This window comes from Lycium barbarum, chromosome 3, assembly GCF_019175385.1.
Source record: "Lycium barbarum isolate Lr01 chromosome 3, ASM1917538v2, whole genome shotgun sequence".
Lineage (NCBI taxonomy): Eukaryota > Viridiplantae > Streptophyta > Magnoliopsida > Solanales > Solanaceae > Lycium > Lycium barbarum.
The window spans coordinates 139,441,337-139,459,678 of record NC_083339.1 but is presented as its reverse complement, the minus strand read 5'-3'; the positions used below and the strand labels follow the sequence as shown (position 1 = coordinate 139,459,678).

General features: G+C 37.1%; 2 protein-coding genes across 3 annotated transcripts in view; both read right to left on the bottom strand.

Annotated features, from left to right (window-relative positions):
* LOC132632960 (protein DMR6-LIKE OXYGENASE 2-like) overlaps positions 1-18,342 on the bottom strand; it is a 30,175-nt gene that overhangs the window by 5,904 nt on the left and 5,929 nt on the right. The window contains exon 1 of one of the 2 annotated variants that reach the window (XM_060349116.1): positions 11,170-11,572. The exons of the other annotated variant lie outside the window; for it this stretch is intronic. Within the exon in view, the coding sequence (XP_060205099.1) occupies positions 11,170-11,198 (29 nt within the window). The 5' untranslated portion in view covers positions 11,199-11,572. Of the gene's footprint in view, positions 1-11,169; positions 11,573-18,342 lie in introns of those variants that run through there. 2 annotated transcript variants of the gene reach the window in all.
* On the bottom strand, positions 14,645-17,018 carry LOC132631469 (uncharacterized). Its single transcript, XM_060347044.1, has 4 exons — positions 16,337-17,018; positions 16,049-16,209; positions 15,561-15,842; positions 14,645-15,250 (listed from the first exon to the last, which is right to left on the bottom strand). Exons 1-4 carry the CDS (start codon positions 17,016-17,018, stop codon positions 14,645-14,647), a joined length of 1,731 nt encoding a protein of 576 aa, XP_060203027.1.

Below are 18,342 nucleotides of genomic sequence, written 5' to 3'. Positions count from 1 at the left end.
AGAGAGAGAATATTTGAATTGTCACGGCTAATCATAAACCGAAAAACCGAACCAAACCGAACCAAACCGGCAATAACCAAACCGGTGGTTATTATTTTACTTGGTTTGGTTATGGTTTTAGACATTTAAAAACCGACTAAATTGGTTTGGTTGGTTTTAACCAATAACCGACCTAAACTGAACCATGAACACCCCTAATGCAAACCTATGAAATGAGTGATCTTGGGTTGCTACATTATTTCTTGGGCATTGAAGTTTCTCAAGTGAAAGAAGGAATTTTTATTTCTCAAAAGAAGTATACTAAAAGTATTCTTCAAAAATTTAAAATGATGGATTGCAGGCCCGTGGCCATACCATTAGCAGCAAATGAGAAATTCAGAAAAGATGATGGAGCAAAGAAAGCTAATAGCTCACTTTACAGGAGCTTGATTGGAAGCCTGCTATATCTTACTTCAACAAGACCTGACATTATGTTTGCTGCTAGTTTGTTATCCAGATTCATGCAAGAACCAAGCCAAGTGCATTTTGGAGCTGCAAAGCGTGTTCTACGCTACTTGCAAGGAGCAATGGATTATGGTATAATGTAAAAATTTGATGGAGATTTGGACTTAATTGGCTATTCTGATAGTGACTGGGCTGGAAGTATAGATGACATGAAGAGTACGTCTGGTTATGCTTTCTTATTTGGTTCAAGCATTTGTTCTTGGTTGTCAAAAAAGCAAAGTGTTGTTGCTCAATCCACTGCCGAAGCAGAATATGTCTCAACAGCTAAGGCTACTTCTCAAGCTATTTGGCTTAGGAGAATTCTTGAAGATATTGGTGAAAAATAAAAAGAAGGGACCGTTTTGTTTTGCGATAACAAATCAGCGATTGCCATTGCCAAGAATCCGGTCAACCATGAAAGATCGAAGCATATTTCCATCAAGTACCATTTTATCTGAGAAGCACAAAAGAAATGTGAAATTCAGTTACATTATTGCTAGACAGGAGAACAACTTGCTGACATCTTCACCAAAGCACTTCCTAGAGAAAAGTTTTGCTATCTTCGAGAACGCATTGGAGTTGTCAAGCAAATGCATTAAGGGGGAATGTTGGAATTAATGCATTCACAAGGATACTATCCTTGACTTTTATGTTTTTTAGGAGTTCTTTATTGTTTCAAGAATATCATTTTGTCTTTCAATATTATCTCTTAGTTTTTCAAGAAATCTTTTAAAAGTTTGTGATACATGTATCTAGTGAATTGTGATACATGTATCTAGTTATTTGTGCAATACTTTTGAATTGTGTTTTTAAGTAGTATAAATAGAGATGTAATTGATGATTGTAATCATCTCAAGTGGCCTTAAGTAGCCTAATACAACTTGAGCATTCTCTAAGAAAAATATTCTCTTCCTATTCTTTCCTACAGTCTGGTCAAGCGCCTCAACTTCCTAAGAGAGGCCATCGGTTCTCATCTTGCCTAGCTGTTGTTAGTTTTAAAACTTTTGTGCATGGCAACTCAAATTTATAGATTGACCAAATTTGATAAATAGTGTAAATACGTAGTAAAAAAATATTTTGTAAATCTTCTATTTTAGGTTAGTATAGTTTGTATCCTAATAGAAAATTGTAACTATGGTATATTTACCAACTCAATCAAGGAGAATAATGACGGAATTAATATCTTTCATGGTATCAGATACTAGGGTTTCTTTTCCTTCTCTTCCACTGCCCTAATTCTTCGACGTCCTATACCTCCTTTTTCCGACGTCTTCTCCTTCTTCGATTTCCGTCCACTTTCTTGCCTTCCATTAATGGCAGAAACCAAGTTCCATCCTGATTTGGCTGTCTCCAACATCAAGAATCACATCCCAATCATTCTTGAGATGGAAACGGATCATTATTCGGCTTGGGCCGAATTATTCAAACCTCATGCCCGGTCTCACTGTGTCCTTTTCCACATTCTGTCGACCGGAAAGGAGAAGGCTCCTACCACCGACGATGAAAAGGAGTTGTGGTCCACTTTGGATGCCACGGTACTTCAATGGGTGTATGCAACCATCTCCACTGACTTATTGCATACGATCATCGAAAAAGACCTATAGGCAAAGGAGGCCTGGGATCGCCTTCGTAATCTTTTTCAAGACAACAAAAACTCCCGTGCCGTTGCATTGGAACATGATTTCTCTCATGTCAAGATGCGAGATTTTCCAAACGCTTCGGCGTATTGCCAACGTCTCAAGACCTTGGACGATCAACTTAAGAGTGTGGGGGCTCCGGTGACTGACAACCGCCTCATTCTCCAACTAGTGGCTGGACTCACCGAGGCATACAAGAATGTGGGTACTGTTGACACCCAATTTTGTCCCTCTTTTATTTAATTTACCCGGGTTTTAAATTTACTGACGAGCTAAATACTTTATTTTTCACAATGTTTTATTGCTACTACTATTAATATCACAACTTTTATTTTTAAACATTATAAGCATTACTTTATCACAAATTTCAAACGGTTAGTCATCGTCTCGTTTTCGGGTTTGGAATCGTTAAATTAATTACAAGACAACACTTTGTAAAATATTTATTCTTTTACATATTAATCATTTATTGTCTTTACATAGTACATGTTGTATCAGTTATTAAATTAGAAGCCCAAAAATAATTAAATAACGGAGGAAGGACTAATATTTTTCAGCCAAATTAATGGCCCAAAATACAAATACAATATTATTTTTTTTCATACCCAAATAATTAGCCCACATTTTAATACTCAACCCACATTATCAGCCCATATTTAAATTAATAGGCCAACCCAAACGGACCAGCCCATTACCCGACCCGACCCGGTCCAACTTTCCCTTTTAACCTAAACCCTATCCTTTTCCCTTTTTTCCCTCACCCGCCTCCTTCGTCCTCTCTTTGTCCTTAAAAAAAAAACCGCCGCCCCTCCACTTCCACCTCTCTCTCTTTCTTCGTCTCACGCTCTCTCCCACTCTCCCTTGTCCCCCCACGCCTATCTCTTCCATATTCCCTGTCGTCTCCACTCTCCCCTGTCCCCCGCTCCTCTCTCTCATACGCTCCACTCTTTATTTTAACACAAATGAAACCCTATAAATATGATGGGGATTCAGTTTTGAAGGGGGAATCGTTCAACGTTTGGGGGGATTTTTTTTTTGGAGTTTAGGAATTGATTCAGTGTTTAGGGACACTCACCATTTTCCAACCATAGTTTTCACTTTTCCGGTGAACTTTAGCCGGATTACTCTAAATCACCATATTTTCACACAATCAATTCTGGGTTTTAATCGAAAGCATCGTTTATTTCGTTCGAGTTCGAGCGTAGATTCGACGACGTCGACGCCCCACTTCACTGTACCCACAAAAGGTCGGTAAATCTCCCTTCGTTATCTGTTTATTAGCAGCTTCAGTACTTTCTGTTTGTTTCATACGTCGAAGTGTTTCGTTGGTTCGATAGTTAGCTGTTAGGTTGGTTTGATATTTGTTAATATTAATAGATGATTGTGTCAGTTTATTTTTAGTTAGTGAAGCAGTGGTGTTTGCAAATTTGTTTAGTTTGAGTATTGTTTGATTATGTGTTTGTAGATGTTGTCCAGCATCTTACTTGAATGATATTCGTGTTTTAATATGGTTTAGTTTCCAGCTTAGCTACCAGTAGAATCTGTCTGCTCATTCCTTAATTCAGTTCAGCTAATTTTAAGTTTTTATTAGCATGTTTATGCCTGTATGTAGTGCATGTAAGTATATTGAATGTTCCCGCCTCTGTATAATTGAACCTTTGTGTGGTGTGGTTCTATGCCTAATTTGCTATTTAGTTTAACATGCCACTAGGACGCGCTTAAGTGCTTATGTGACGTAGTTTCACTGTCTTACAGAGCTGTTTGTTGTTAGTTTTCCTTCATCATGTTTAGTTTCAGGTTGAGTCACGATTGAATGATCTGGATCAATATGCTTAATTCGCTGTTTACTTTCCCCCCTTTTGTCGTGTGATCAAATGAGAAATGCTTTACTTTGATAAAGGTTTTACTTTGCTTTACCTTGCTGTTTATAAGTGAACAAATGAGCACATTTCCAAAACATTCTCTTTAATCTCTACTTTGCTGTTTCATTTGAATCTTTCTAGCCTTCATTTTTTAGTCAAGTGACTGCAATATGCTCATTTGTCGTCTTCTCTTTACCCTTCTGTTCAAAGAAATAAATGATAGTTCGTGTGATCTTTTAAAGACATTAGATGATTCACTTTTTTGACATTTGTGATGGGTTAGTTTGGAATAGAATAGGACTCTTCCTCCCTAGTTTATAGTCTAAATGTGTTCTCAGATGCACTCTATGATGAATTATGCTTAAATCCTGCCTTATTTTCCACTTATAGTTTGATTCAAGATCTCATTCTCTTTGTTCTGTTGCGAAACTGATATGATACAATATCATGCTTAAAAAATTATTTAAGTTAACTTTCATAAGGACCAATAGGAGTTATCTGTAATCTTGTTGCTTGATTGTTACAGTTCATATTTAACCTTAAGATCATGTTATACTCGCAAATTTCTGCCAATTCACATGTTATAATTGCTACTTGTGCCTTGCCCTGCTAACAACCCAAATTTATCAACCCCCTGCACTAATTCTGTCACTGCTGTTTGTTACCTCTTCCCTTTTGCTTTGCCTACAGCTGCTGTTACTACTCTTCTTTGCCCTTCAAAGGAGTATGTGTTTGATTTGGTTATTATTGTTTGGTGTCATTAAGGTCTTTGATATGAATTTCATATGCATGCACTTATGCATTTCCTCCTGCATCTCTCTTGCATACTTAGGACTGCTCATGTGCTAGTAAGCTCATTTGCATATGTCACTCTAATTGATATTTGTGTTTAAATTCGTATGATGAAATCAGTCCCCTATGGTTGAAACACATGTCATTTTCCCTTTGTGTTGTATCCAAGTCCTTTGATAATGTGAAATCTTTTCATTTGGTATTACTTTATATGACAGCTGTTTCTGTTGAGTCCGAAAAGGGTAAGCTGGTCATCAAGTTGTTTAATTCATGATTATGCCTGTTTGGATTTATGTGAGCTCATGTAAAGTATAGAAGGGTATGTTATTTACACTCCTGCACTAGCAGGAATCTGTGTACTTGTGTGAGTGATTAGTTTGATTACATTGCGCTGGTTGGATATCTTGTTTAGTCAGAGCTGCCGAGAACACTTAGGCAACATGCTTGATGGGTTAACTAGCACCTGGAGAGGTTGTTTGACTGTCTAGATTCTGTACTTAAGACCCATCCATAGTAGTTCAATCTGTTTGCCTTACTGTCTAAATTTTATATAGAACTGCTATGTCCTTCTACAATTGGTATTTGCTTTCTTGCATCCTGAAAGTGCTTCCACAAATGTCTACGATTTCTCTAAGAGCTTGCTTTTTCTTGCTATATGCTTAATCAGATTCATAATGCTCTACTTGATCCATGTTGTTGTTCGTTGACTATGTCCGCTGAACATTAAGTGCTTTCCTTAAAATTGGTCAAGGCGGTTTGGGCATATGACTGAATGTATATTCATGTGCTTTCCTTAATCTTTTCTTCATGAATGTGTATACATGAGATATACTCGACTATACACAGTGTATACATAATCTATTGATTTGTTTTGAATTATATTTTACATGTTTAAACCTTGTTTATTGATTGTATACTAATCGTTTTTCTTTCGTGTTTATGCATGACTATCGCATACGAGTCCCTCGGACTCGTCTTCCTCCGTGTTTGGTGTTGGGATAAAAGCCCAACATGGCCTCTTCTTGACCAGCCTGCCCACAACAACAACAACAAAAAAGGGACTTTCTGGGCTGAAGCCCAATAGCAAAATAGGCTGCAGCAGCAGTCCATAAATGGACTGTTCCATTTGCTCTTCTTTCCTCCTATCTTATTTTGTTGTATTTCTTGTTTACCTTGTATGACTAACATTTTGTTGTTTGTTAATTTAGATAAATCTTAGTGACATTAAGGGTTTTAGTTTAGTTATGGGTAGTTAATTCCACAAATTACATTCACTTCTAGTTATGTTCTAAACTACTTATATAGTATCTATAACATTTATTTGGAATAATTTTTAAATAGCATGACTATATATTTGAGTAAAAAAGAATCAACATTCACTCTTTTATCTTAGAACGCTTGAAATACACATTTGTTAAAACATTAATATTAATCTTACAATAACTTTACAAATACATTTTAATTTGCTAGTTGGCGCAATTCCTATTCGGGATACATATGAATATTACTCATTCCGTTTCTTTTGATTTATTTATAACTAAACTCTTGTTAAATCACTACATTTTCTACAAGTATTATCTTAAACATTATTATTACACTTTCGTTTAAAAATCTTAACAACATTTATAAGTCGTATTTTTCAAAATAGCGTTAAAAGTACTCTTTTATACAAATTATTATTATTTTACAAGTTCTATTTTAAATAGCAATCTTATATATTTATCTATAACTTTAGTCATATTTACAAAACTACTTTTCTTTTTTTTCTATAATACTATATTTACACTTAGCCTAATCAAATTTTAGTCCGGTCGGTTAACCATTGTTAATGGGTCTTAAAGGGTGCCTAATACCTTCCCTTTAGACTAATTGAACCCTTACCTAGAACCTTAAGTTTCGCAGACCTTAAACATAACTTTAATAAATTTTAGGTGTCCTAATTCACCATAAATAATTAGGTGGCGACTCCTTAAAATAAACAAAAACAGGAATCTCCAATATGTTGTACTCCGCTCTAATCCGGGTAAAAATGGGGTGTGACAGGTACCTACATCCGCCAAAGTAAGCCTCTTCCATCATTCTACGAAGCTCGGTCAAGTTTGTGCCTTGAGGAAAAGGTGTTGGCTGAAATGCATAATGACTCGCCCGCAGCTATGGTGGCTAATTCCAAACGTAAGTTTGATGACTCTACTCCTCTGGATAATTCTGGTCGTTCTCACCATCATCGGAGCAAAAATAACAACAAAAACCGTGGCTCTAGCGGCGGGAATAATAACGGCGGTGGCCGTGGTTCTGGCGACGGCAGTGGCAGCCGACGCCGTGGAAGACGCCCCTCAGGTGACCAACAACAGTGGCAACAGCCCTCCTTACCGTGGAAGTGGGGATGGATGCCTCAGTGGGCTCCCCCTTGCCCGTATCCTACCACGCATTAGGCTCGGCCACAGCAGCAGTGGCAGCCGCCATCTTCGTCGTCTGGCCCAAGGTCGCTGGCCTAACTTGGAATTTTGGGCTCGCGACCACAGCAACAGGCGTATGCAGCCGCGGGCCCACCGACGCAATGGACTCTGACTGATATTGAATCGGCCATGCACACGATGACGTTGAACCAACCCGATCCGAATTGGTATATAGATACCGGCGCCACGTCCCATATGACATCCACAAAAGGTACTCTCTCGTCTTATTTTAATTTGAGCAATCGTTATACTGGCATTGTTGTTGGTAATGGTAATTCAATTCCAATTCGAGGTTGTGGTCATGCTAAATTGCCTCCCCCGAACCCTCCTTTATTGTTAAACAATGTCCTTCATGCGCCAAAACTCATAAAGAATTTAATATCGGTTCGTAAATTTACTACTGATAACTATGTAAGTGTTGAATTTGATCCTTATGGGTTTTCTGTGAAGGATTTCCGGACGGGGATGGCTCTCATGAGATGTCATAGTAGGGGTGCTCTTTATCCATTGTCCACCTTCAAATATCCCACCAATTCACCATCAACTTTTGCTGTCTTGTCTTCTACACGTTGGCATGATCGTTTGGGCCACCCGGGAGCTTCTATTTTAGATTTTCTTAGGCATAATAAAAGCATTGAATGTAATAGGTCTAGTTCATCTAGTATTTGTCATTCTTGCGTTCTTGGTAAACATGTTAAGTTGCCATTTGCTAGTTCTATTTCCGAAACTTTGTTTCCATTTGACATTATTCATAGTGATTTGTGGACTTCTCCAATTTTGAGTTCTATGGGCCATCGTTATTATGTTTTTTTTTTTGATGATTTTACCAACTATTTGTGGACTTTCCCTTTAGCTAGAAAATCTGATGTTTACTCAAAATTCATGGATTTTAAGACCCATATTCTTACTCAATTTGAACGTCCTATCAAGAATGTCCAATGTGATATTGGGAGGGCATATACTAATAGTCAATTCGAAAAATTTTGTGCGTCCAATGGGATGTCTTTCCGTCTTTCGTGTCCTCATACATCCTCTCAAAATGGGAAAGCAGAAAGAAAAATTCGTTCACTAAATAATGTCATCCGGACTCTTCTGACTCATGCCTCCATTCCTCCGTCTTTTTGGCATCATGCATTGCAAATGGCGACGTATCTCATTAATATTTTACCAAGTAAGCTATTGGTTCACAAATCACCTTTAGAGGTCCTTTACCAACGGAAATCATCTTATTCTCATCTCCGAGTCTTTGGGTGTTTATGTTATCCCCTTTTTCCGTCTACTACTATTCACAAGTTGCACCTTCGATCAACTCCATGTGTCTTTTTGGGATATCCACCAAACCATCGTGGCTACAAATGTTTTGATTTATCCTCAAATAAAATCATTATCTGTCGTCACGTTTTATTTGATGAGACTCAATTTCCATTTTCCAAAATCCATACTCCGACTCCCACCACTTATGACTTCCTTGATGATGGCTTCTCTCCTTACTTGATCCATCATATAGCCGCCAAAGCTCCACCGCTGCCCTGTCCCCCTCCGTCGCTGCCCGTGACTCAGGACCACGCCGACCCCTCCCCACCTGGGCAGCAGCCTCCGTCGTCCTCTCCGCAGGACCAGTCCGCCCCTCTCCCCACCATCTTGCTACCAGCCTGCAAAACTCGACCATTCCTCCACCTGTCCAGCCCAATACCCACACTCGCATGGTCACTCGTAGTCAGCGCGGGATTTTCAAACCCAAGCACCCATTTAATCTACATGCGGCGGTTACCAAGTCCCCCATACCTCGTAAACCGTTGGATGCGCTACGTGACCCGAATTGGAAATTAGCCATGGATGATGAATATGATGCTCTTATTAAAAATAAGACGTGGGATTTAGTACCCCGTCTACCTAATGTGAATGTTATTCGGTCTATGTGGATGTTATTCGGTCTATGTGGATTTTTACTCATAAAGAAAAGTCTAATGGTGATTTTGAGAGGCATAAAGCCCGTCTTGTAGGTGATGGCAAAACACAGCCGGTTGGCATTGATTGCGGTGAGACTTTCAGTCCGGTCGTGAAGCTAGCAATGATCCGCACTGTCTTAAGTCTAGCTCTATCTAAACATTGGCCCATTCATCAGTTGGATGTCAAAAATGCATTTCTTCATGGCGAGCTCAAGGAGACAGTTTATATGCATCAGCCTATGGGTTTTAGAGACCCATCTCGTCCCGATTATGTGTGTTTTTTGCGCAAGTCCTTATATGGGCTTAAACAAGCACTGAGAGCTTGGTATAAAAGATTTGCTGACTTTATTTCTTCCATTGGTTTTGCTAATAGCAGGTCTGACCACTCCTCGTTCATCTATCACAAAGGACGCCACTTGGCTTACATTTTACTATATGTGGATGACATTATTCTTACTGCTTCTTCAGATGCTCTCCGCTGTTCTATTATGGACCTTCTTGGCTCAGAATTTGCTATGAAGGAATTAGGTCCTTTGAACTATTTTCTTGGCATTGCGATGACCCGTCACAAGGGTGGTATGTTTCTGTCACAACGAAGTTATGCTACAGACATTATTGAGCGTGCAGGAATGTCCTCGTGTAAGCCTTCTTCCACTCCGGTTGACACTAAACCGAAGGTCAGTGCCTCTTCTGGCGATCTGTGTGAAGATCCCACTCATTTCCGGAGCCTTGCAGGTGCTCTTCAGTATCTTACCTTCACCAGAGCGGATATTTCTTATGCCGTACAGTAGATTTGTCTTCATATGCATGCTCCACGAGATACGCATATGCTTGCTCTTAAGCGGATTATTTGGTATATTCAGGGTACTCTTGATCATGGTTTGCATCTCTACTCTCTTCAGTTACTGATTTGGTTTCATACACTGATGCTGATTGGGGGGATGTCCAGACACAAGACGCTCGACGTCGGGTTATTGCGTGTTTTTGGGAGATAATTTGATATCATGGTCATCTAAGCGCCAACCTACTCTTTCCCGCTCTAGTGCGGAAGCAGAATATAGGGGGTTGCTAATGTTGTCTCTGAATCATGCTGGATACGTAACCTCCTCTTGGAACTACATTGTCCGGTCCCTAAGGCTACTTTAGTTTATTGTGATAATGTCAGTGCCATTTACCTGACAGGAAATCCAGTCCAACATCAGCGCACCAAGCACATTGAGATGGATATACATTTTGTTCGTGAAAAGGTGGCGTGCGGCCACGTCCGTGTCCTTCATGTTCCATCCCGATATCAGCTCGCCGATATTTTCACTAAAGGACTGCCACAAGTCTTATTTGAGGATTTTTGGGACAGTCTCAGCGTTCGTAAACCTCCCGTTTCGACTGCGGGGGTGTGATAAATAGTGTAAATATGTAGTAAAAGAATATTTTGTAAATCTTCTATTTTAGGTTAGTATAGTTTGTATCCTAATAGGACATTGTAACTATGGTATATTTACCAACTCAATCAAGGAGAATAATGACGGAATTAATCTCTTTCAAAATTAACTATTTCAGCTAGTAAAGTAACAGATTATTGGGGATTTCCAGTACTGTAACAAGTCTCTTCTGGACAAGCTTTACGTTATGCTCAAGAGTGTTGAATATAGTTTTCTTCATATAAGACCTTGACGGCCAAAAAAATGATGACGATATATATATATATATATATATATATATATATATATATATATATATATATATATATATATATATGCGTTTGGACATGCATTATATGCAAATATTGTTCTCGAAAAATATTTCAGTGATCTGAAAATACACCCTGCGTTCTAAATTAGGCCTCTACTTTTTTTGAACAATACTACTAAGGTAAGGGCGTTTTAATTTTTATAAATGAAAAAACAGTAGCGTTTTTATATGTATATGGAAATCAAATTCAATTTGGAAGGGTATAAGTTAGACGAACAAAGAAGGGAATATGAAAACATACGAATTGAGGTGGATTATTGAGGTAAACATTGACGCTACAGGAAGGAGGAAGAATCAAGAAGTGCTTCTCAGCTGAATTTCCGTTTGTAGAAAAAGGGGAGAGATCAACTCTGCAGATGGTTGAACGATTTCTCATCTAGAATTTTTAGCTCTATATATATCCTTAGCCAATCCCTTCTCTTTTTTTTTTTTTTTTTAAATAATGTTTTTCCTTTATAGACGTGATAAGTCTATTATTTGTTGAATGTTTGCAAAAATTTTTACTTTAAACCACGAGAATTCTTGTTGTAAATTTTAAATTGTACGACTTGCTTCTGTATTTCGCTTTGCTTGCACACTTAACATTATCAGTACTACCTGCTCATAACATCCCATGATTTTGTAACAGATGAGCTTTAGGGTACATGCTCCCCTGTTTTCCTTAAATGAGTTTAATTAATTAACTATTTAAAACCCGCACAATACTATAGAGAATATCTCAAAACCTCTTTTATTTATTATATAGCGTGTTACAAAATTTATCTATTAATATCTCAAAAAGAATTATTGGTAAACTAATTCTATGGTTATCATATTGATTGGCATTTCTAGCATGTCATTAACTACTCCAACTTTTGATTATGTGAATTGAATAGCATTGAGAGACCAGGAACCCTTCTTATATTGTGAATTTCTTATTTATATAGTCTTTGGTCCTCTCATTTGAAGAAAGAAATTAATACAAATTCTTTCTTCTATACTATTGTGCTGGGTTTTATACTAAGATAAATCTTTATTAGATTCTGGCTTCTAGTTTTGTACTAGAAAAGCTTGTTGAATACTGGGGGATACACCCATGCCGGGTGAAATATCCTTAAGGAAAGTGTCTTAATTGACATGCCTCAAGCTTTAAAGTATTTCCTGCAAGGTTCGTGATCAAGTATTTTCCGACAAGGTTCGTAATCAAGTATTTTCCGTAGGATTTCCAATAATCTTAAGGATATTTTCATACTCTTTTCTTAAGGAAAACATTTACTTTGATACTCCCATAACTGCTGCACAAAGTGTTCCGGTCAGTGTTTTAAATCCACCCATTTTCTTTTCTTCACAGAAGGTAAAGGTACGATTCCGTTATGATTTTTGAAATCTTGAAAAGCCTGAGATAATGAATTTAGATTATTAATTTTTAACAAATTTGAGTGTGTAGAATATCTTTGTGTCGCTATATGTGATTGATAGACTAAGGATCAAATGAATAAGCTAAATAATAATGCATGCCTGATTTCTGTAATCATGTCGAATAAATTCATTGTTAACTCTTTCAGCATGGAATTAAGAGTGAATAATTTATTATATTTTGGATCATTCTTGTAAAGTAGAATATGACAGATCTTTTGATGAAAAAAGTTAATTTGTTGATACTGGATTATTAGATTAAATGAATAAATTCGTGTAAATGTCCTCTCATCATAATTTGAGATAAATTGGAGGATTCTGCTAAGAATTTTATGTCTCCAGTAATGATTAGCAAGTTATGTGTAACACCCCGTAAATCTGAGTTAGGTGTGAATGTGTAAAAACTAGTATTGAGATGATATTTTAGCTATATGAATCCATTCGGGATGAATTCGCGTGATAAACTGTCGTTTTGAAATCAAACCAAAAAGTGAAGTTCTAAAGGGCTTCTAAATTCATCTAAATCTGAGATAGTTTGCACTAATGGCTGGTTTTAGGACATTTGCATTAGGAATTTGAGAAAACTCAAAACATGAAAGTTGTAGGTCATTGAAATACCTTTCCAACGATATATTATGGAGCCGAACGGAGCTTTGTACAAGAAGTTATGTCCATTTTACTGAACACTGCGCAGAAACTAACACGGGTCACCCGCGTGAGGGCGTGTGAGATGGCTCCGCGTCGCTCGTCGAGCACACAAAAACACCCTTTCTGAATCTCAGGTCTGCAGGGGGTCATGCAATGACCACACATCGCGGGCCCATCGCAAAAACGTCAGGTTTTAGGTCAAAAGTCGGGTTTTCATGTTTCTTTCTTACATTTAAGCTTGGGGTTAGTTCCTAAACATCTCTAATCACAAAAATCAACCCTAAGCCCTCCCCAAACCTCTAAGATGGGTTACTACTCCATCTACATCGATTCTACACTAAATTCACCTCTTCTTGATATTAGTTCATCTCTCCAAACCCTAGATTCTTGAAAACTCAAGAAGAAGGAGATAAGGTGGAGTTCGTCTAAGAGGTAAGACTTTTGATTTTCTAAGTTTAGTAATAAGTTTTGGATTGGTATGGAGCATACTTCAAGATTAGAATTCACTAATGATTCACATACAGATTCAAGAACAAGTCTTAAGGCTAGAAAAACCCTAGTTTTTCGAATAAGGTTAGAAATCCCTAGAATTGGTTAAAGTTCTAAACTTTATTATTAATAGCCATTGTAGAGTGATTGTTGAACTTGGAAGGAATCCGGTTTCTAGATTATAGTGGGATTAGAGGTATGTCTCTTGTAAAAATCCTTTTTGACTATAAAGGTGATTTGTATGTCTCTTTTTGAACATACTCTTTCGATCGTTTTTTATTAAATCTTTGGTTGTGGTTTGTGTGCGTGAGGACAAGCCCACATTAAACATTGTTTGTACTATATTATATATACGTATTCATGATTGTTTTCATCTTTAAAGGATGATTGAAAATTTGAGATATAAAGCTTTGGTATTCGAACTTGAATTGCCCCATAAGGGATGTTTAAACTTGATAATTGAAAAGCTTTACTGTTATACTCCATTTTAATCGGAGTCAAAATGATTTACAACATTTCTGTAAAGGAGTCGCCACCTAATTATTATGGTGAATTAGGACACCTAAAGTTAATTATAGCTATTGTCTAAAGTTAACTCCGTTTTAAAGTCTACGAAACTTAAAGATTTTAGGTAAGGGCTCAATTAATCTAAAGGGAAGGTATTAAGCACCCTTTAAGACTCATTAACAATGATTATCCGAGCGGACTTAAATTAATTAACTTATGTGCTGAATATGCTAAAGAGTTGTTTAAAATATATAAATGTCTATTGACTATATTTGAATGATCTCTTTTTAAAACAAAACGTTGAAAACAATAGGCAGTGATTAACGTAAAACTTGTAATATTGCATTCACTTTTGAAAATATTGCTAACCGGGCAAGGGATATAATTGTACAACGTGAATAATGTGACTTTAGCTGGTAAGGTATTGTTTAGAAGCTTTTTTTTTTTAATTCAATTTTCCATCCCTATTCCTTAGGGCATGGAAGATATATTATTAACAGAAAGATGTACAAAAGTGGAAAGAACTGGAAAATCAGTCCTTTCAGGCCTACCATAGAATGGAACATGCTCCATTTTGTACAAGATGTAGGTATCAAGTTAAGCTCCCAAAAAAATAGCCTAAAGCTATGATATAGAGGCTCCTTAACATAAAGCACTCTTCAACAAAAGAAACAACATTAAGGAACATCAAAGTTGTACATTCGGAGAATTTCTTTGTCCAGATAGAAGGAATTCTTGAGGTGTTTCATTATGAAGGAGGGAAGTTGCAATTTATCCATGTTGATCTCACCTTTGACCTCTTTTGGTAGCATCTGGGAGTTGTCGAGCCAAATAGTACCATTGCAGTTCAAACCAAAATTTGCCAAACAATCCGCAACCTTATTGCATTCCCTAAAACAGTGATTAATGGTTTTGTCTTCAAAAAAATTCAGTTGAGTCTTGATATCCAAAATGATGTTTTGAAGTGGCCAAGGGGTATAAGCAATGTCCAGTATCCAGTGGATTAGCATCATGGAGTCAGTTTCAATCATCACCTTTCTTTTTCCATTGTTGATACACCAATCAATCCCAGATTTCAGGGCAATGGCCTCTGCATAGTTATTGGTTTGAATATTGAGATTCATAGCATAGGCCATCACCAAATTGCCCAGGTGGTTTCTGATAACACCACCACTACCACTCAAGCCAGGGTTACCTTTAGAGCAACCATCAGAATTAATCTTCACCCAACCATTATTAGGAGGATTCCATTTGACTTGAATTATACAGAAGGAATTTCTAGCCTTTTGAATTAATTCAAAAAAAGTGATACCATTTCATATAAAGAGGTATTTGAGGGAACTGTTTATGAACAGTCAAGTTAAGCCTTTGAGTAGATAAGAGAATAATTATATTATGAGACATTTTAGAATTTTCAAACCTGGCCTTACACCTATCCTTCCAGATCTGCCAAACAATAATACATGGAAGAATTTGAATCACAATCTTTTCCAGGTTGTTGTGTTTCTTAGCCATACACCAGCTGATGAGCATCTATCTCATATTACTTTGAACCATAGGTATTCCCATCATTTTGCAAAAATGATCCCATACCATTCTGGCAATTCTGCCCTTGAGGAACAAGTGATCTTCATCTTCCCGAGCATGGTTGACGCAACATGAACAAATAGACGGTAAATTAATACCCAATCTTCCAAGATTAACATCAACATATGTCTTGTTTTTGAGGATTCTCCATAGGAAGAAAGATACTTTGAAAGGGCACTTCTTATGCCAAATCATCATATTAATCATAGAAGAGATATGAGGGGTTCTGAGCTTATTCCATGCAGAATTACAATCAAATCTCCCACTGGCAGTAACCGTCCAAATGGGCTGATCAAAGGCAAAAGAGGAGTTAATTTTAACTTCTTGAATATGATGAACCACTTTTATGGGAAGTACAAGAGAAAGTTTAAAAGTATTCCATCTGTTGTTGTCAATGTAGCTTGAGACCACAATTTTGATAGATTTTGAGGGAATTCCAAATTGAATAAGACTACCCAAACATGAGTAATTGTCCCACCAAAAATTTGTGTTACCTGAATTAACCTGCAGAGAATTAAATGATCCACTCTGTGCCTAATTTTCATCATTCTTCTCCAAGCATGAGAATGGGCATAATTGAATTTTCTGGCTAAAGGATGGACCCTTTTGCAATATTTGACCTTTAGATAATCAGTCCAAAGGGATTTTTTTGGTCCTAAATTGCCACCACATCTTAGCAGAAAAGGTATCAATAATATCAATCATGCTCCTCACACCTATTCCACCCTCACTGGTAGGAAGACACATTTTTTCCCATGAAGCCCAATAATATTTATGTTTACCTTCATGAGTACCCCAGAAGAAGTTGGCAAAAACTCCCTCAATCTGTTGAAGAATATTCTTAGGGGGCTGGCATATAGATAACAGATGAATAGGCATAGCACTGAGGACATGTTTGATAAGAACAATCTTACCACCTGTAGATAGCATTTTGCCTTGCCAAGAATCAACTTTCTGAATAATTTTGGTAGCAGCCTCTGTAAAATATTGAATCTTCTTCCTTCCAACAAATAAAGGGCATCCTAGATAAGTAATTGGGAATTGTTTCTCCTGGAAGTTCAAATTTCTGAGAATGATGTTCTTTCTTTTAGTAGAGATATCATCAGCCACCAGGAAGCAACTCTTCTCTTTGTTGATCAGCTGAACAGAATTTAGCTCATATTGAGTTAAAGTAGCCATAATAAGCTTCAGAGTAGCAGTCTTACCAGAACAAAATATAATAATATCATCTGCATAGGAGATATGATTTATCTTTGGACCATTAGGCTGCATGCTGAAGCCATTGAATTCAGGTTTGTCAAACAAGTTATTGAGGAGCATGGACAGAACTTCAACAACAATGATAAATAAAGAAGGGGATATGGGATCCCCTTGTTTAACACCCCTCTCAGATTTGAAAAAGCCATGCCGTTTCCCATTAAGAATCACAGAATACCATACATTGGACAGTAGGTTCCAGATCATATGAACCCACTGTTCAGCAAACCCAAGTCTTTTTAAAACAGCACACAAGAAATGCCAAGAAAACCTATCGTATTGTTTAGAAGCTGATTTTTAAAGTTGATAAAAATCTTGAGTATATTAGCTAAAAATCAGTAAGACATCCAATGATGATTAAAGCACAAATTTTAAAATCTTTTAAAAATTTGGCGTCATAAAATAGGTAATGAAGTAGCTTACTAAGTTAGAGAAGCACTTAAATGATTGAAAATAACCTTGTTATTAATCCTATGTTAGTCATGGGTCCTAACATATAATGAATAATTAAAGTTTCAAATCACACCAACAAATATAACAAAGCAAATCAATGGCACATTCCGCCGAGTTTCGACGGTTTTTGTGCAACTAGAATATAAAGAATATGTAGCAGACAGCTTGCACTAAAACTCAGAATTTCGCATCGTTCCTCTTTCGTTTCTCTATTCGGATGCATTTAGGAAGGAGTAAGGGAAATAAATGGCGAGGAACGGAGAGGTAATGCAGACTCCTTTGCGAGGCATCGTTGAGTTTCAAAGTGAAACTCTTCCGCTTCGGTTTGTCATGTAAAACAAAGAAAAATAACAGAGGAATCAGCACAAGGAAACTTAATTCTTAACAGAGTACAGAAAGTAACGTATGTGCAGCCAAGCAATTAAGTCCAAATTAATGTACATCAAGTTCGCCATGTCGAGAATGTTTCGACACAAAATGGATATCTGTTACTCAAATACAAAAATTCAACAAGAATTCTAGGTTTGAGTACTTGAATTTGACAGTTCAATGTAACCAGAAGAATTGGAATAGAATAGAAGAGAATAGAAGTTTAGAGAGAGAATTTATGAATCTGTATATTGATGATTGGAATCCTTCAATTACAATGCTTTATAGTTGTTGAATACAATGAAAATATCTACTAACTACTTGACTAATTACAACTAATTGACAGCTAATGAATCAGCTACTTAACTAACTTGAAACTGCTTAACTAACTTCTTCTAACCAACTGCTGACATGGCCAACTAACTTTTAAATGCTAACTGATTCCTGGACTTCACTAACCAACTGCTGACATGGCCAACTAACTTTTAAATGCTAACTGATTCCTGGACTTCACTTCTAACTGCTATAATTCTGCTATCAATACTCCCATCCCAAAAGAGATCCTTGACCTCAAGGATCAACTGAGTCAAACTGTGGAAATCTGATCTTTAGAGCATTGTAGTATTCCCATGTAGCCTCATCTGATGGTAACCCTTTCCAATGAACCAGCACTTGTGCAACAACTTTATTACCTTTTTTAACCATCCTC